This window comes from Thunnus maccoyii, chromosome 10, assembly GCF_910596095.1.
Source record: "Thunnus maccoyii chromosome 10, fThuMac1.1, whole genome shotgun sequence".
Classification (NCBI taxonomy): Eukaryota; Metazoa; Chordata; class Actinopteri; order Scombriformes; family Scombridae; genus Thunnus; species Thunnus maccoyii.
In genome coordinates, this window is record NC_056542.1 from 17,141,284 (window position 1) to 17,161,436 (window position 20,153).

Here is a 20,153-nt window from a genome sequence, read left to right on the forward strand (position 1 = left end):
GTGTAGATAAATCTCTACTGAAGTAGTACGTCAGTGAATTGGGTTCTTTTTAGTTTCAGTTTCAAAACTTTCACATTTTTTTAGACTTTAATTTCAAGGTGAGGTTTGCTGCTGTTACGTTGCATCAACAAAACTTTACCACCTTAAAACTGAAGACAACAAACATCTTACTAACTCAAAAGAGAGCTGGTCTGAAATATGTGTATCTAAGGAAAACTATTTACATACATTACTGAGATCAGCCTGAAAAGCAGCTCAAACACTTAAGTTTAAACATTTGTATTTTCTTTACTTACTTAAAGGGAGTCTGCTGCAGAATCAGCTTTTCATTTTTTTCTACATTTTTTCTTCATTTTCTATTAAGAGATGTATTTCTGTGCTCAAAAACAACTTTTGGATGGATCCAGGTGAAAATTGGTTTAAACCAATCTGCAAATTGAAACAGTTTTTTGCACTTCTGTCTGCATGATTGCTTTCATCTGTTTGTTGGTTTATACAAGTTTAAAATGGAAAAAAAAAAACATCCCACACTTTTCTGGTGTAACAAGCCAATTTTGTATTCGTATTTGTACCCAGACCTGTGAAGGATCCTTTTTTGTATGCTACTACAAAAATGTAGATTGATGGGTAATTGTGTAAATCTGTTTTTATCGTTTTCTCACATGAACATTCTCATCATGTGCAACTGCACACTCACCACAGGGTCGTACTCCCAGAGCTGGTTGCCTTTGAGGTGATGGCACTTGAGCATCATAACCGGTCCGTTTAGCTTGGACACGTCTAGACACAAGTCGTCCGTCCTGATCTCCTTATTGGCCGTGTAGGAGAAAACCTGTAAGTCACGCAAACAAATTTGCAAATTTGAAAACAAATCTTTTTTTCTTTTCCTCTTGCACCTTCTTAGTAGAACTTCCCTCTTTCATGATTATTGCACAACTGGAATGTCACAATATCAGCTAAATGATTAAGTACAGAGAGAGAAAAATATAAAGGAGAACTGAGGTCAACCACTTTGTTTATGTGTTATTTTGTTTCAGTATTGGTTTCTTTGATTTATTTTTTTGTCAGTGTTGGTCTTGTGTTACCTGGTTGCCTCCCATGCCGTGGCAGTTGAAAATGCCGACCTTCTCGTTCTCTTTGCGGGCCATGTTGTCCAGGCACTGGTTGGTCTCCACATTACGGATCTGAGCGGAATACACACAGACGTCACTGTGAGCAACGATGTTACCTAACCATAAAACCACACCCTTCGATCCAGACAGATTCATGTTAATTTGCGTCGGCTTGGATTTAAGCCTAAAGACGGTGAATCATAGACGCATGCGTGTCTGTTGATCTTACAGTAAACGACTGTTTCAGTTAGCCAGATAGTGGTTTTTCTGATTGTGTGTGTAGAATAAGCGTACCTCTCCCAGCGAGTAATAGTGCCTGGGGATCTGGGAGTCAGGGTAGACATTCTCCAAGTACCAGCTGAAGGGTTTACATTGAAGCTTTTGTCTCAGAGCCGAGCGAGACGTGATGTCACCATAGTCCACTTTGGTCACACCTGGACGCACACAGACACACACACACATACAACATGAAGGTCAGTAACTTTGGCACCAAACTGCATTCATACAGTCAGTCATACAGTTTCCTGAATGGCTGTTTAATGCATTTTTCCATATACGGGTTATTTAAAGGGTGTCATTGGTAAAGTAGGATGAGGGTAAACAGTGTCATTGATGCAAAGCAGACCCCATATTGTTGAACTGCAGAGCTCACTTGTCTGATGGTGAAGTACCTGAAAAAGCCTATGTTTAAAAACTACTCCAAAAAAAAAAAAAAGAAAACCTCTTTAGACCAGGTGGGTTTAAAAATGTGGAGCTTGCTCCTCCACAGAGGGCAGCGGCTGGCTTGAATTCGTGACAGTTACAGAAGATTCCAATTAAGACCCAGTTTCAGCAAGAAAAGTCCATAAAAAATGTTTCAAACCAGTCCTGTAGGAACGTCAACTTCTCTGCAGCGAGTGCCTGTGTTGGTTTTTCCACTCTTGAGTATTAGCTACTGGTGCTCCACTGAGCTGCTCCCTCGCTGATTAGCATGATGAATCCCTTGCTCCATTTTTTTTAAAACAAAGCGTAGGGTCAGACTATTGTGTGAACTATGACAGAACATTTATAATTGAAGAGCAAGATAACAAGTCATGTATCCTGGTTTTAGACTTTTGAATTACTGCTCTTATCTACTGTTTCTTCCACAGTTTAAATATGTCTGGTGTTGTGCTCACTAGTGGCTATTTCCTCAGCCGGAAAAACAACTTGAACCAATCAGATCTTAGCAAGGAGGATTAAGATCGGAGACATCATCTTCCTGTGCCAGAGCCAGACAAACTGTGACAAATGTGGGTGAGATTGCTACAATTTTACAGGCTGTTGTGAGTCGATTTACAAGAATAACAACAAGCACATTTCCTCCATCAACAACATTAACTGCTGCTATGAACCACTTCCACTTCTTCCACTGACCACTTCTGTGTTATGTAGATGGGACATACTGTACATGTCAGTCTGACTGGTTGAGCAACAACCGCCCCACTGGTATGTTCGAAATAAACTATTTTTGTACGTTGTCAGCCACATTCAAAAGAGTAGTGAAAACCCTGCTGTCATAGAGAGGAGTGAGACACGATGATACTTTAAATATGGGCATAAAGACACACACACATTCAGACAGTCTCTCCTGCAAGGAGTTCATAGTGCAGCACTTCTTTGTACACTCAAAAAGTGATTGTTATGGAAAATTCTAACTTAAGGGTTTACAAACTGGGCTACACTGGGTCAAGCATGGGCCTTGAGGTCACAGTAAGCAACATCAAATCTTAAAGAGAGAGACACTGCCTCCTCTCAGGTGCACAGCTGTCTGGATGTTTGGGGAAAGCAGGAGCTGCTCTGATAAAGAGTGAACCGGCGTTGTCCTGGTAACCAATGTCAGGGAGATGGCCCGAGACTCTCTAGACACCACAGATAGGTGATTGCGTAGATTCCATTGGCATAAACCAGACTGTGCTGACGGTGACCTGAAGCTCCATGCAACATGACCTGACCTAACATGGGTAAAGTGCAGTTCCTTGTTTAGAAAACTAATGAACCAATACACTCATTTTTCATACTGTGAGATGATCTGTTGGGGTTAAAGGCAAAAAGTCAGATCTTCATGTTCAGAACAGCAAGAGACAACATCTAAGTGCAGAACACATTGATGTTTATTGTTCCTGTCCTCTGCTTGGCCAAATGTTCAATAAATACTCTCAGCATAAGACATCAAAGGGCTCCTGGACACTTTCTTCACTGATGAGTTGACCATTGACCAGCATTCCTCCATCACAGTGATGGAAGCAGTTGTGTAAAGAAAAGCCTGAGAGAGTAGTTCAAACCCTGCTGACTCTCTTGCCTCCACACACCTGGCCAATCTCTGTGTGAAGTGGGTATGCTAGTTGCATTGCTAGTTTTGAAAAGTTACAGTAATTGTTGAACCCAGTCCACCCAGTTCCAACATCCAATAAGTGTAGGGGGGAGTGTTAGTCAATTCAATAAGCTCTTTGGTTAGAGCATACTGATGCCTTAACATGAACACAAGTTTAGACTGAATAATGACTGAATGAAAATTGAGCCTGAGTATCAAGCTACATGCTGTAACGGTGCATGCAGGTGGCTGCATGTTAAAATCACAGCAGCGATTCCTTTGGTTACTGATGATGTAGGTGACGACATCGACGTGTCTACATCTGCAGGTCTAATCTGTTGCTGCTGTTACTTTCCTTTCCCGTAAGTGGCTCGGGTTCAGCATGTGGGAAACAGGCTGACAATCACAAAGCAGCTCAGCAGCTGTCAATAAAACGACCTGCAGCCTGCTAAACCAAAGTTCACCAGTTCCATGAGGAGCTTCACATCTAAAAATATTCTTTATTTAGCAAATTTTGCTTTACTGTTGGTCGTCTCTCCTCTGCCAGCTTGTACGAGTGTGTGTGTGTGTGTGTCTGTATTTGTATGTGTGTTTGTGTGAGTTAATAGATGCTTCGTAGCGTGAAATTACTCGCCGCCCCCTGTCCCGCACTGTTGGGTCACCACTGCAATATCGCACTGTCACAGGGTTAATGGATAGATCACACCTGCCACAGAGATTAACCTCCACACATGAGCACAACATGCATAATTCCATGAGCACAAACACACACATACACACACACATCTCAACTCACCAGGAGAGATGATATAGAAGAAATTTTTAAATTCATCCATCCAGACTTCTGCCAGGCGCCGGTTGTTTTTGTTGATGATCTGTCCCGTTCCTCCGGGAAACGTGTAGGGCGTCGCCTTTCTGAACACGTGACCCACGTGAGAGCATGTGACGATCTCTAGAGTTCCCCCGCACTGCCAGATCTGTGGAGAACAAACCTCATTAGCACACAGGCACAGTACAGTAGACTGTAAGGTGGGATCGCTATATGAGCAAAGGCTGACCAGTGAACTCTGCTAGGGGATGGATGACGCAGACTGGTCCTGTCTGTGTTGTGACAGTCTGAAGTTTGATTGAGAGCTTTGAGAGAGGATGATGCTTTGACAAAATATTAGTCAACAATTTAGTCAAACTCACAAGTGAAATATGTGTGTGTGTGTGTGTGTGTGTGTGTGTGTGTGTGTGTGTTTGTGTGTGTTTCTGAACCTGAGCAGACACCCCTGAATGCCTGCCAGTGCATGGAAGAATACAGTCATGTCTGGTGGTGTAATGGAACATAGTTGATCTGTGATCTGAATGGATCGCCCCCCCCCCCCTACAGTTTGGCATGCATGTGAACTGCAGATTAACTGCAAAATTTAATGTCTCATTGGAGACAAAGTAAACAAACTGCTGTAGCAACAAGTCATGAATGGACAGCGTGTTGCTAACAGGGATTTTGAAGAGCAACAACAAAGCAGCATCTAAAAGGTCCGAAGTGACATCTTCAAATATGTTTACTCGCTATTTAATGTGCTGCAGCTGAACAGCTAATTAGCTACATAGCTGCTAATTGACGTCAGCGGTGCACTTTTCCCTGGTGACTGTTTGGCGGCTCGTTCAACAAGCTAAACTACAGGACAAGATGTGTGTTCATGTTTGTAAGTTATCATCGAGTTTTGATGATGTGGACACAGGACATTGCTTCATTCACTATCATGTTTAAAGGAAGAAGGTATCAGGCCTCATAATGCACTTTAATTTAACAATTTAGCAGCAGAATAAATGGAAAGCAAAGTTATTTATATGTCTCTCTCCCCCCCACCCTTTTTTTTTTTTGCTGATCTGAAAAATGATCTGATCTGTGACTCAAAATCTTGATATGATCCGAACCGTGAGTTTTGTGATCTGTTCCACCCCTCGTCATGTGAATTGGCTGCGGGTGTGTTCACTCACTCTGAAAGAGATTTCCAGGTTCTCTCCACCCCAGATGTCCATGCCGGCGTCATACGTGCCGATCTCCTGGAAATAATCTCTGTCTATGGAGAACAAGCCGCCTGCCATGGTGGGAGTCCTGGGAAGAGACAGTACAGCAGGGTAAATGAAGAGTGAGGTGCCACTCAGTTCACTGAAGTCCCTGTTTCTAAAGGTCACACAGTATCTACAGATTCCATCAGAGTTTTATATTTCACTGCACTTGCCCTGTTCTTTGCCGTTTTCCTGTTTTGTTTTTTTTTCATTCTCTGTTTTTCAGCTCACTTCTCTGTTGCTGTGGTGGTCGTGTAAAGGCTCCCCTATTTTCCCCTCTCAGAGCGGTTTCCTCCTTTGTAGATCAGGCTTATTTTCCTTACTGCCTGTTTTTGCTTTCGTTTAACTTCTTAGCTCGCTTACGAAAACACAATACCTTATATACAAATGGACAAACACGGATGAAACATATCCTGAGAACATGGGGGGTAATGGTTTGTTTGCAGAGTGCAGCATTTGGCTGAAAAGTGGGAAATAATAAGAAACGCAGAAGTACAGAAAAACAAATACTCGCCTGTTAAGCATGCAGGCGTCTAACAATCACAGATAACAACTACAGGACTTAAACAGAGTGGTGAATTATTATGGAAACATTAATAATAGATGTTCTTGAGCTTCTCTTTTTACTGTAAACATATGAACACTCTCTAAAGTCTCTAGCTAACAATGAAATAACTACTTTTTACAAGACTCAAACATCACAGCAAAACAAATAAAACCTTCTAATTGTGGTAAATCCTTGAAGAAAGCCATTTATCTAAGCAGTGAATGTTTATCACTGTTTATCACTATTTATTGCCTGAAACCTACTGCGACATTTAAAGAAACAAACAACGTTACAATCCAAAGCAGTGGTGGCCTAAAGGTTAGACAAGTGAGCTTGTGACTGGCTGGTTGGTTCAGTTCGGCAGGATAAATCTGGGTGGGGAAAGTGAAAAAGCAGCGTTTGCTTCTCCCTCATTAGCACCACTGAGGTATCCTTGAGCAAGGCCCTTAACCTCAACTGCTCTAGTGGAACTGCTCAGTGGCCGGCAGATCAGACTGTGGTTGAACTGGGCAGCTTCCAGGTGTGAATGTGTGTAACTGTAAATGTGATCAGGGCGTTCCTGCAAAAGAGAGGCTTCCTCTAAGTTAGACTTCCCTAAATAAATAAATGTTAAAAAAAGGAACAAAAACTATAAATACAGTTCAGTGTCTGTACTGAGACTGTAAAAGTGAAGTGTTTCTCTGTGGGAGACTGTCGAGGATTTACAGCATCTAATTGAAAAGGGCTTTTAATATATTCAGATCTCCCGAAAGTCTTCTCTAGACTTTAAATGCTTACAGCTATACAGAGACGCCTTCTAAGTGACCTAAGACGTTTTGCACAGTTCTGTAAATTACAAGGTAGATGTGCTCATAACAACCAGTTTAGCTGTTGAGGTTTCCTGCTGTACTGTCACTCTGTGAGGCTCCTCAGAGTGTAACAGCAACATGTCTGCAGGCTAAAAAGCTAAAAGGCCTGTAGCTTGCTATGGCTGATGAAAAGTCAGCACCCAAAGCAATCTATAAGCAGGGATTTAACACCAAATACACATGTGGGATGTTAAAGTCACATTTATATAATATATTATGAATCACACCTCTACTGATGCATCTACTGACTCACACTGGCAAAGTTTCTACAATGTGAACTTGTGCTCAACTGAGAGCCGACACACACACTTCATTCTGAAGACTGTTGTTTATGTGCAGTAGCTTTTAAGTGTTCTGAATAATGTAGAACTGCTTCAGTAGAACAGGGCTTATGTAAATCGTGTCATTAGTGTGAAGTACTTCTTAATTTTCTGACCTGACACTACAACCTATTTTTTTTTGTTTTTTAGGGCACTTACAAGACACCCTTAGGAAAAGTTTGTCATGTAGAACTGTGAAAAAACAACTGAAAACAGGGGCACAGTGTGTTACATAAGATATTATATGTGTGTGTGACCTTGAATAACAGCGTCAAGCCTGCTTAGAAACAAGAGCAGGAAGAAGAGATGATGGACAGGCAGAAAATACAGAAAGCTCTTGAATTTAGTTCCAAGGCCTGTCCCGTGAGAAATGAAACAGGACAAAATTACAGAGTCTTACATAAACATCTTGACTTCAACTACAGAGGAGTCTTTGCTGTATTCTTTCAGGATTCTCGCCTTGATGACATTTTATGATTATTGACTGTGGCAAATTAAATGGTGAAATATGATTACTCTACGCACATCAATTGTGAATGCCTATCAGCTACACTGAAGCTCACAGGATATAAGTTATTTTAACCAGCTGACTGACAGAGTGTACTGTGTATGATCATGTGTGCCAGGTAGCAGTAGGAGGGACAAAGGTCCTCCCTATTGGGGAGGACAAAGGTCAGGGTCAGCTGCACAACAGCAGCTCTGGAGCTGATAAGATTGAACAACATGCTGAATGACACTTAAACGAGGTGAGTCAAACGCGGATCATCCAGTTGAAGTTGTACCACCAACCTGACGGGCAGTGTGCGGTCTCCTTTGCGGCGGTCCATCTCTCTCTGGGGCACAGGGTACCAGCGGAAGTTGAGCTTCCAGTTGAAGCCTCCGTAAGTCATGTCAGATCCTGCCATGTACTCGAATGTATCATCACTGATCACGTCGATGATGGGACATACCACTGTTCTCCTTAAGCAAACGCACAGACAAACACAAATCAACGCATATACAAACACACACAGCACCTCTCACACATGCATCAGCCTGCTTTTCGTAACCTTGGGCGGTCATCAATCACAAGTAAGTGCTCATCTGCAAGGTGTGGCACCTCCTGAATTAACTGCATTTTAACAATGGACCATGCTGCGACTTCCCATCAGCCATCACTCATTACTCATTACACCTTTGTAAACCCTTTGTGTGTATGTTTGTGTGTGTATGCGGGTACCTGTTTGCAGGAAGCAGTAAACAGAGAATGAGTAATTAAGCATCAAATAAACAAAGGGCAAGCCCCCTGCAGGCTCAACAATAGTTTATTGATTTTTTTTTTTTGTGCTTACCAATGGTGTGTGTGCCTTTGTGTGAGTGTGCATGTCTTACTTGTCTTGCTTGATGCGGGCAAGCAGAGGCTCCAGCCACCCTGTTGTGCATTCGCAATGAGCATCCAGAAAGGTTATGACCTAGAAACACGGAGAGAAAACGTTAAGACAAACCCCACATTACATACACCATATGCAGTGCAGGTCAGCGGGTGGTGGATGTCACGTGCGTGCATATGTGCGCACACACACCTGGCCGGTGGAGAAAGATGCTCCCTTGAGGCGGGCTCGGATGAGACCGGACCTCTGCTCCATCCTCACCACTTTCACAGGGACTTCCAGCCTTCTGACATACTGCTCCAACGGCCGCTTTAGAAAATCTAACACACGCAAAGAAACACATATATGCATTAAAAAAAATCCAATATGTACAAATAAACCCACACAAAGACAGACAGAGACACACACACACACACAACAGAGGCTGTATTACAGGTTATTTCTCCTTGCTTCTTTAGCAACAGAGATCAAAAGTTAAATGTGTGCTTATGTGCATGTGCCTTAGCATGCCTGCTGACATCACTCATACCTGCGGAGAGCACCCCTCCCTTCACTCTCACACACACACACACACACACACACACACACCCTCTGACTTGCGCCATCTAACCTGAGGTCCTGTAGGGTGAAATGGTGATGTGTGGTGGTGACTGGGGGGGATTGAGGGTAATAACAGAGTGTAATCCCTGCGGCTGGCGAATTAAAGACCTAATCTCCCCCAAACAGGGATTAACAGCATTGCACAGGGTGGAGTGACACACACAGCGCATATATGCTGACTGGCTGTTGGGCAACAGCGCAGATGCACACACCCATGCACAAACGCAGCTACACACACATAACCCAGTAAAATCATACAGTAGCTCTTAAAAAATAGGCTAAGCCTCAAACAAGAGGGACAAGCATTGAAGGAATTATCTGTGTGTGTTGGTATTTGTGTGTGTGCATGTGTGTGTGTGTGTGTGTGTGTATATACCTCTCTCGCTAGCATCGTCCACCAGGACAATCTCCTCCAGCAGTGTGTGTGGAGAGCGGTCGATTACGGAGTGGACGGTTCGCAGCAGCGTGCTCCACGCCTCATTGTGAAATACAATCACCACACTGGTACGAGGAAGGTTATCAGGATATAACTTGTTCTTGCACCTACAGAGAGAACACAAAACAATCAGAAAATTATATTCAATTGCACAAACTGACTTTCGATGTGGCATCATAGAAAGATACTCAATGCAACTACACATAAGGAGGCAAAGCAAATATTAAATCATTCCAACAATGAACAGACAACACACCGTCAGTGTCAAAACAATGAAACATCACACGGTACAACAAGCTGAGGTGTGTGAATGGCATCAAACACCATGTATAGTTGTAGGCTTTGCACACAGACAAAACTGAGCTGACAGAGACAGAGCGAGAAAAGAGAATAACACTCTGGTAGAGACATCACAATCCAGCCTCTGTCTGATTGTAAGAGACTGTTACAGATAGAGCTGCAGCTAAAGTGAGTCTACACAAGAGAGAGAGCAAGGACAAGAGGGAACTGAAGGGACTCAAACATCAACTAAACTGCATCAGTCAGTTATGGAATCACTGCATTAATCAGATCATCATTTATGGCCTCATGAAAAATTGTATTTTGATCGAGTTCAAAGACTCTCCTAAACAAAGAAAACTGAGTGTAAATAATGAGCGAGCAACCAACCGTAAATCCCCAAATTTAGACAAAGAGAGACAGACACACATGGAAATTGTGGGCCAGTATGATGACAGTTGATTAGTGATGCTAATTAGAGAGTGAGTCATTATCATAGCAGTGTGGATCACATGCATCAAACTCCCTTGTTGAGAGACAGAGATGGATGTAAAAGTCTGACAGAGGAGAGCGGATATGAGCGGAGACAAGAGAAGATGGATATTAGTGCAGTGGCGACTGGGTCACCGACTTATTAAAGTAGTTCTGCAAAGTATTCTCTGAGAAGTACTGTCTGTTTAAATGACATCATACCGCACTGGTGGGTTTGAATATTTTATGGTACTAAGTACAAAGTTCATAGGTTCTCTTGGTGTTTTCCGACTTCCAGGCATGCCCTGGTTGTCAACTGACATTCCCATCTGTTTCTATTATCTATAAATGGTTCTGTATTTTATAATATATATCTTATAATATACATTGCTTTCATGATAAATCATATACTGTGGTTTGCAGCTTGTAAACACTTTTATTACTATGGTTTTGGAGACAATATTTCCATCTGTGGTCCCTGCAAAAGGACTGATGACATTTTTATTTCAGTGTTACGTAACCTACAGTAGAAGCTATGAAGAAAAGCACACATTCATAAAAAAATATATATATATTTATGTAAAACCAAAATCAAATCAAAAGTCTCACAAACAGTACATTGCTGTTTTGCTATACAGATTAAGCTGGTCACATCATATCTATCTTTTCTAATCATCTCACCAACCAAAATGAACAATTATTTTACTAGAGAGCTGCTTCATAAGCACGCTCTAATCATTGGGAATAAAACACAAATTACAGATGGATTGATTTGCACAACAGATGGCAGAAAATATGGGCTCATCCAATTCCACACTCGTGTTAAATGTTACTCTCCAATAAACAGAAAAAAAGAAACATTTAGGCACACATCATTTTCACTGGACAACACAAGTTAGAATCACAGAGACAGAAAGGGGGTAGGAGCACATGTGGCTCATATCTAGGTCAAGAACCCAAGTAAAGCCTGCATGCACGCTCTCTGATATTAAAGGATAAGTCTGCCAATTTTCTATGTTTTTGTTATTGTCAACAAATCCCCCAAACACCAACAGTGCGTTAGCTCGACTCAATACTTTCTGACTTCCTCTGTGGCTCTCAGTCCCAAGCCGTTTATTCCTATTGAAGATGTAAATCTTTTAAAAAAAATGTGGATTTATAGTTTCATTAAAAGAAAGCCTTCATACTTCCTAAAATAGCTGTCTTTTGAACAACAAAGGAGGTCTATAGCACAGAGGAATAAGTAATGTCAGGTTTTGGCTACACAGCCTCTACAGTCTTTAATAAAAATATAGAATATCACCATATTTATCCTTTAAACTCTTTGACAGTCACTTTCACAAGTGTTATCTCAGAGAAACCTCAGTAAGAAGCACCTGTATCTATTGATGAAAAATACTGAAACCAGCCTGACTTCCTTCCTCTGAAAGATTGAACTCTCATGAAAGCCAAATGGAATATGATCTCTCTTCCTCATCTCGTCCTAAATCCCTCCCTCCTCCCGATCAGCCAGAGCACTGGAATGCTTCCTCACTCCTCAACTCTTCAGCTGCTTCTGACAGAAGGAATGTAACAGTAACGGAGGAGAGAAGGTCAAAAATATACTCCATCCTACAGCAGCCTCTTAAGCATGTTAAATAACACACACAGTGATTTTCAGTCTATGGTGTCCAAGTGTGTCTGAACATACTTTCTGCAAGGAACGAAGGATGATGAGCATGCAAGATGATTCACTGTAAAAACAGAGACACCCTCGGAGTCTTTTAGATGTTTTACGCATCAGTTCATTATTTCACTCTCGCGTTTCACACACCCAACATAAACCGAACAACTAAGACTTTCCTCTCTCCAGGGATGATGTTTGCTATGTAACTGATGGAAAACAAGACCTCTGTGTCTCCACCAAACCAACATGTGTTGACACACACACACACACACACATGACAGTGTGTCACATGGTGTGGATTTTAAAAACTGGTTTTGGGTATTATGAACTCAAACTGTCGGGGTAGTGGAGCAACATTTGGCAACAGTAAAGCAGTGTAATGAGTTACAGGCTGTTTCTCCAGACAGTGAATTGTTGGGATAGTCGGGATGGGCGGGCAGACTGGTTCTGATTAAACAGCGTCACTCTTGCAACATTACACACACACACACACACACACCATACACACACACACCCCACACACACACACACCCCACACACACATCCATATATGCATTCTCATAAAACCGTTGCAGTTGGAATCTAAAAAAAAGGAGTAAATGTCAAGTTTTCTGAAAGGTGTGGTCATGGAAACTGTTTTTATATAGTGCAGATCCACCCAATCACATGTGCACCGCATACAAAACACACACAGTCTTGACTGTAACGTCAGAATGACCTGTCCACCCCTGTTTTTTTCACACCCAGAGACTGCACTGCTGACAGTAATGAAAATAAACTATCAGTGAGTTTCCGCTCCACAGTTTCAGCTAATGGTGACCTGCTTGGCTGTGATGAATTCATTCACAGTTTCCCTAAACCCGCCGATCCACACACACACACACACACACACAAAAATAAACACAAATGTAAGCATGCCTACACACACACACACACACACACAGGCACACAGGCACACATTCCCTTGCTCGATATTGACTCTGTCTTATCTCCTAATTGGAAAAGCAGATAGACGGTGAGAAGGCTGAGTGAAAACACACCTAGTAATCAACTCTCGCTCAAAGACTAAAACCCATTTCACGGATCAATGTCCTTTTTCTTTCCTGCCTGTCTAGTGTGCATGTGCCCCTGCCTGTCAGTCTTGTGTCTGTCAGTCAGTCTTTCTGTTTGTCTCTCTGAAAACCTTCATTACTGATCCATGCATGTTCCCCTACTGAAGCGATGGTTTCCACCTGCTTGAACTAACCTTGACATGTCTTCCAAGCTGCTGGGCGGCTGCACGCCAGTCTGCTCAACTGACTGCAAAATCTGGCCCTGACACACACTTAAAGAACACTAAATTCCTCATTATGAAGAGGAAGGACTTGTGATTTGCAAATATATCCTAGTATTATTAAAGCAAAATAAAAATGAGGAAGTAAAAAATCGCAAGGCAATGAGCTCATGGCTTGGTGTTTTATCCTCAAGGTCTCACAAAAGTGTGTCATTATTTCCTTAATGCGATGCACTTCCTGTTGTAAGAGGACAGTGGGGGATCAGTCTTAAGGGTGAACCAATGGGCTATTAGCTATGGAGAGAAAGGCAGTTTGATTTAGCTTGACAGGCTTTATTGGTTGCACCTTTTAGTCACATCCACGAGTGCATCATAAGGTCGCCACTGAACTTCCCCAGTTCCATACTAAGTCTATGCAGGTTTTGAGTCTGCTGCAGTCTGTTCACATTGGAAACATGACAAAATAAACTAAGAAACTAATAAAACTACTAATAAACTTGATTTTTTAGGTGTGCTGTTCCTGCCCCATGATGCATTGCACAAAGGAATGTTTGTGACAGCATTGTGAACACCCCAGAAAACTAAAAATAACTATTAAATCACTGGGAAACATTTTGCTGTCTATTAGATGAAGTTTAATTTGCAGTGGTATTCCGAGGTCGCAGTTTGGTTAGCATACATTGTATAATTTCCTGTTAATATAAAATAGTTTCAGGTGTTTGTGTGTATTAGTATTTAGTACATAGTGTGTATAATCAGTATGTAGTATGGAATACACTGACCAGGGGGTTCAAATGTCCTTTTCACGGGTTCGTTCGGGCCTTTAGACTCTGTCTTGTTCACTGGCTAATTGAGTATCACTGTTTTAATCACTTCTTAAAGCATTCTTGTATGTACATTTATCTTACATTTAGTCTGTTGGACTGAAAACATGTTATTTCTACTGCCATTAGTCCTTAATCTCTGTTTGAATATTTCCCAATTCTATACATTATATTACAGTATGTTCTTTAGTTGAACACTTACAGATTAATATATGTATATTCTAAAAAATGATGATTGACTTGATTTACTTTATGTATGCATACATCTGTATCCTTCCATGCAGTTATTACTAAGTAACCTTTGGTGACCAACAGTGACGTAAGGGGCCAGTAAACTCTGCCAGAAGTGTGTGTCAGATGGTTGCATAGTTTCGGAGACCCCCTCCCCCCACACCTTTCTGATGTCGGATTAGAGGGCGCAGTGCAGGGCCATTACTGTAACTTTTTGAAACAGACGATCCGTCATTGACACTTCACACCGTGATTAGCCAGCTGTGCAGAGCTGAGAAGGGAGCCAGTGTTTGGGCTTCTCTCTCTTGCTCTTTTTTTCCATTCTTGACACAACTATTTCTGTCACTTTTCATGTGTACAAGTGAGTTCAACACTATGAATGCCTTTACAGGGGAGAATGCCTAAAAATATGCCCCGCTATCTCTGTATTTAAACAATATCATGTCTGCCCTCTCTCTATAATGACCAGCTTTTCACTGCACCTTCAAGTATAGCTGTTTGGAACATCTATAAACATGACATGACAATGACAATAAACTGACATTTACTGTGTGACTGAATGTGCAGTTTTAAGGCCAGACATCTGGCTTCTGGTTTATATTAGATCTACAGTGCAGACTATCCCAACAATGGATGTCACTGACAGCCATTTTAAGCTGCAGGGACGATGCTCACCCTTCCAGCCGGACGTCAGGCAGTGAACGATTGAGAGCAATCATCTCAGAGGCCATGAGGTTGAACTGGTTGATCTTAAACATCTCCTTCATCTTCTCCTGGTTCTCCTTAGGGATCACCACAGGCTTCCCCCCCTCACCGGGCCCGTCCCGCGGCCTGGATAGGGTGTCTGCAGTAGATACGCACATATAAAGACGTTAAGCAGGTGAGTCTCTTTGATCATGTGTGCGTGTGTGTGTGTGCTTAAATATACACTCACCGTCTCTACCAGGCAGTCCTCTCTCCTTCTTGTCGTCACACTTGTTACACTCGCTGAAGTAGAGCAGAATGAACATGTCTAGCATCACCCAGACCAGAGAGGTGGCCAAAACCACCTTACAGTAGGCGAACCTCCGCATCCTGGGAATGTGACATGAGACAGAGAGAAACAGAGACAGAAGAGAAAGAGAGGAATATTAAAGCTCTGGCTGAGGTGAGGAATGAGGGTGAGCCCTGAGCCGCAAACAAAATCACAGGCTTTTTCAAAGCGCTGCAGAGGTGATCACTCTCTATTTCTTCTCATATCTCCCTGCCTTTCTCTTCACTCCTCTCAACCTCCACCCACCCATCCCCCCCCCCTGCAGTTCTACGCCCGAGTATCTTCTCAGCACCTCCATCTGTCCTTCCGCTCGTCTGTCTGTCTGTCTGACTCTCGGCTCTTATCAGCTGGCTGGTTATCAGCGCCTTTCCAAATGGTCACCTCTACACTCAATAAGAGCCTCAAAATGAGCACTGTGCATTGTTGCCTTTCTGTCTTACGTCACTGCAGAAGAAAAAAATGAAAATCTAAGATGACTTTCGTAAATGTTAATGGTTTGGTTAGCGTTTGGTACTGTTATTAGCACACTGAACACTGACATTTGTGTCATGAAGTGAATGTTTTATGGTACCTAAGCAATACTTTAGCTGCTTTCAAGTGTCAGGCAAAGTTACTCGGAAGCAGACATCTACTGTATCAGAGTTCCTAAATACCCTGCAGTGTACAAGTCAATCTACCCTTTGTACATGAAACATACCAAATCCCTGTGTGCTTAAGTGCAGTCAGACACGCACACACCCACTGATAAGCACAAACACACACACACAGAGCAGAGAGAGAGGAGCTGTGATAGTAATTGCTTTTCTTTGGCAGGCAGCGAGAGACAGACACAGCCACATTAAAATTCTTCTGCTCTCCTTTCCTTCTCTCCTCCAGCACCACCTCTCCCTCTTTGGCTGATTCTCTGCCTCAATGATCCCTCAGGTTGCAGCAGTACAAGCAGAAGGGAGAAAATTAATTTGGCCACGGTGATTTCTCTCGTGCCCCTGGGAGAAAAAAAAGGTGTTTGTGCATAGTTAGCTTAGCTTGGCTTAGTTTAGCTTTGCTTAGTAGCCATGGAGGATGGGGAACTGCAGAGCAGCATTTCTAAATTCCACCTGATAGGATTCAAAGTGTCACAAAGTGCCGTGTACAGCAGAAAACAAGAGTGAGGATCTGTCTGTTCTCTCAAAGTTTCTTGCCTGTGGAGCAAAAGAGTTCTAATGTTCTGACAACGAAGTGCCTGCAGTACTACCAGTTTACAGGGTTAAAGCTATGTGCTGAATGTATCATGTATGTATCTACATTAATGTACTCCACAACAGAGTATTAAATACACACTATGATATGTGTTCACACAGGGCAGAAATGTCAGAAATATATAAAAAAAGATTAGCGGTTCAGAAACATAATCTTACAAAACATAACAATGTTTGGGGCCTTCTAGAAAGACTACCGGTGATGAGAGGTGGGGCTGCAATAAATAATCAATATTAATGATTGCTATAATGCAGCGCAGTTTGATAAACAGCCAAATTACTGTTCTCAAGTGCAAGACTGGCCCTGATTGGAGACTTCATAGCTCTTGTCATATGATTCAAAGGAGTTTTGTAACCTATCTGTTTTGTAACCTTGCAAGGTTTCATCACTCAGGTTGAATGAAGAGAAACTGGTGCAGAGCAACCACCAGTAGATCAATGTAATGCTCTGTTTTCTATTCCACGGAGAAGTAAAAAAAACAAACCCCTGCAACAGCAGGCTTTTGACAAGGTTAATGAAGTCCACTATGTTACAGCAGTTACATCAAAGTCCTTACACTGGCACTCTGTCAGCTACAAATTTAAATTCAAAACTTGGTTTACAAGTATTTTAATAGCCTGGCATCTACATGCAGAACCAATTATTTCAGATAATTCGACACCGACCTTTATTTAAATATATAAGCATTTAGCTCTTCTTCCCCTGACCTCTTTAACTACCTCCTACACCATCTCAGTCACACTGAAACACGAGATTGTTCACTTGTGAAGATTTGCTGCTTTTCTCTTTATTAAACTGAATATCTTTGGGTTTTGGACTGTTGGACAGAACAAGTAATTTGAACATTATCTTCAGGTTCAGAAAATTGTGATGTGCAATTTTCACTATGTGAAAACATTCTATAGGCCAAACAATTAATTAAAATAATTAATCTAGAAAATAATACCAGAGTAATTTAAAATGAAATAATTTGGGAGTTACGGTCTGTACACACTACACTGTTTACTGATACTGATACTGATATCAATATCTGGTTTTACAATTTATATTGGCCGATAGTATTTTTTTTAAAAACATAAACATGTAACATAAACTACAATCTTGATACAAACTATGTAATTAAGACACTCGTTCCAAATTATGTCAAACGATATATCTGCAGTAAAATAATACCCAATAATGTAGGGTGCAGTCCTCAACATCTAATACGCATATTCATTGAAGAACCTCATATCCAGCTGCTGATGATTTTGTCACTTGGCATGCTGTGTGTGTGTGTGTGTGTGTGTGTGTATGTCTATCTATCTATACTATGTACAGTAGACTTCACTATCTATAGTAGACTTTACTATTTACAGTAGATTTGAATGTCTTTGTGAGGACCAATTAAAGTTTCATTCAAACATTCAAAGGTTTGAAGGTTTGGAATTGAGTTTAGGTTCAGGTTAGGGTTAGGGCTCGGGTTAGATGTTTTGTTGTGATGGTTAAGTTTAGGGTTAAAGTTAGGGAACGTGTGCGTGGAGGAGAGGAAAAAGGCTTGCTAGTTTCTGCAGTGTCATTGCAGGATGTTGACACCACTGACTGTAGTTATGTTTCACACACACACATACGCACAGGTGTTACTCTTAGTGCAGTGAGTATGAAGAGAGCACATGGGTGACAGCTGAGTGCTATAACAAACTGCATGATATATGGTATGCTACTGAATCTCTTTATAGCTCTCACCCTGACTGTTCTATACATCTAGTTTTTTTCTACCTACTTTCTTTGATATATTACCTCTGGATTTTTCTGTATACCACAGTAAAGCACCATGGTTTGCTCTATTTTTCAGGGAACCCACCACATCCCTGATACAACTCAAACACCGTTTGGATTCACACTACGGTCAGGACTTGTTGTGGGGAAAATAACCACAATAATCATATGACAGAAGTTTTTAAAACCCTTTCTGGTATATTCCTGTCAAGTAACTGTTTGGAAAATTCCCAGATCCTCCCGGATATCCTCAAAGAATTGATCAAATTGCTTGTCTCGCTGTTTAGATTACTCCTCTGAAAATTCCACAAATTCCTGCACCAGTGGGAAGCCTGAGATTCATTCCTCACTCTCTAGTCTCTCTGACCGCTCCTCTCTGTTTCTCTGACTGCTGCTGGATTGTGCAGACCTCGATTAACCTCCACACAGTAACATGACACAACCTGATAATGCTGTAGAAACAGAAATATCTCTCTCTCTCTCTCTTTTTTTTTTTTACCTTTCCTGGCGCACAAACAACACCAGACACATAACAGTGCACTCAGGCGGAGACAGACAGCGGAGACGCTCAGTCATAAAGACACACACATATTCTTGCTCACATAGTTGTGTCAAAATGCTGTCAAGTGGTTTTGCTAAATACCATTTGATCACAGCGAATGTAAGACAAATAGACAGCAGCGCTCTGAGCATCAGCAGAGAAGATTTATATGCATGTACATTGACTAAAAACATGCACGCACACACACACACACACTTTCCCAGCGCTGTCTCTCAGCCATGCCTCCCCACTCACTGTATTTCTAATCAGGCATGGCAGAGGACACCTCAGGTCTCCTCTGCGCTCACAGCAGCCCCGGGCCCTGCTTCTCTGTATGCGTGTGTGTGTGTGAGTGTGTGTTGCATGTGTGAGAGTGTGTCAGTTTAGTTTATATTGGGCGCTAGTCTCTTTGAAGTCTCTTTTAAACAGCCTGGCTCCCTATGACATTAAACAGACACACAATTCTCCATCCATCCATCCCTGCTCTATCTCTCTCTCTCTCCCTAATCCATTAACATCACGTTCCTTCCATCTTTCTTTTATATCTCCATCCAGGGCATCTTGCTCTTTCTCTCCCTGTTGCTCTCTCAGCCACCCCGCCCCCACTCCCCCCCCCGTTAGTCTCTTAGTGATGTCGTCTCCTTTCAAGAGCGGTTGCCATCACTACTTCCCTACAAGAACACAATTTCCCCCTTCACATCCTTCTCTGTGTCTCTCTTCATATCCCCTTCTCTTCTCCACAGGCTTAATCCCCCTTTAGAGATTGCACAACTAGTGTTTCTCACAGCCACTTGGAAAAAATCTTGAGCAAGAGGATCTGGGACTTCACTCGCCTTGCAATTTATGACTGGGATAGATGAGCCTCCCTTCTGGGGATTTTATGTTTTTAAGTGTATAAGGAAATTAAGAGGGAGGGAGGGAGATAGTATTTAGATGAGTGAGTGTGAGACTGACAATGAGAGACTGTGTCAATGTGTGTTACTAATCTACACAAAGTTTGTGCTGCTAATTCATATAATAAACTGCTGGCACAGTTTATTTGTTTGCTCTCTGTACAGCCTGGTTTATGTCTTTTTTTTCTAACAACACGCTCCGTCATAAACAAGTGTGTAAAAATGCGTGTTGCTCTTTGAAGTGTCTTCAATGAGAAAACCAGAGATGGTGTTATTCAAGTCTGCGAGCAGCTCTTGGATCATGTGGGCTAGATACACT

At 41.9% G+C, this 20,153-nt stretch overlaps 1 protein-coding gene across 2 annotated transcripts in view; it reads right to left on the minus strand.

Moving 5' to 3' along the window:
- Nucleotides 1–20,153, minus strand: part of galnt1 (UDP-N-acetyl-alpha-D-galactosamine:polypeptide N-acetylgalactosaminyltransferase 1) — a 44,661-nt gene that overhangs the window by 818 nt on the left and 23,690 nt on the right. For both annotated transcript variants that reach the window (XM_042424434.1, XM_042424435.1), the window contains 11 exons: nt 15,305–15,444; nt 15,046–15,214; nt 9,567–9,733; nt 8,783–8,910; nt 8,592–8,671; nt 8,010–8,180; nt 5,434–5,551; nt 4,241–4,421; nt 1,407–1,546; nt 1,086–1,184; nt 698–832 (listed from right to left, as the gene is read on the minus strand). In XM_042424434.1, the coding sequence (XP_042280368.1) occupies nt 698–832; nt 1,086–1,184; nt 1,407–1,546; nt 4,241–4,421; nt 5,434–5,551; nt 8,010–8,180; nt 8,592–8,671; nt 8,783–8,910; nt 9,567–9,733; nt 15,046–15,214; nt 15,305–15,443 (1,527 nt within the window). In that variant the 5' untranslated portion in view covers nt 15,444. The remainder of the gene's footprint in view (nt 1–697; nt 833–1,085; nt 1,185–1,406; nt 1,547–4,240; nt 4,422–5,433; nt 5,552–8,009; nt 8,181–8,591; nt 8,672–8,782; nt 8,911–9,566; nt 9,734–15,045; nt 15,215–15,304; nt 15,445–20,153) is intronic.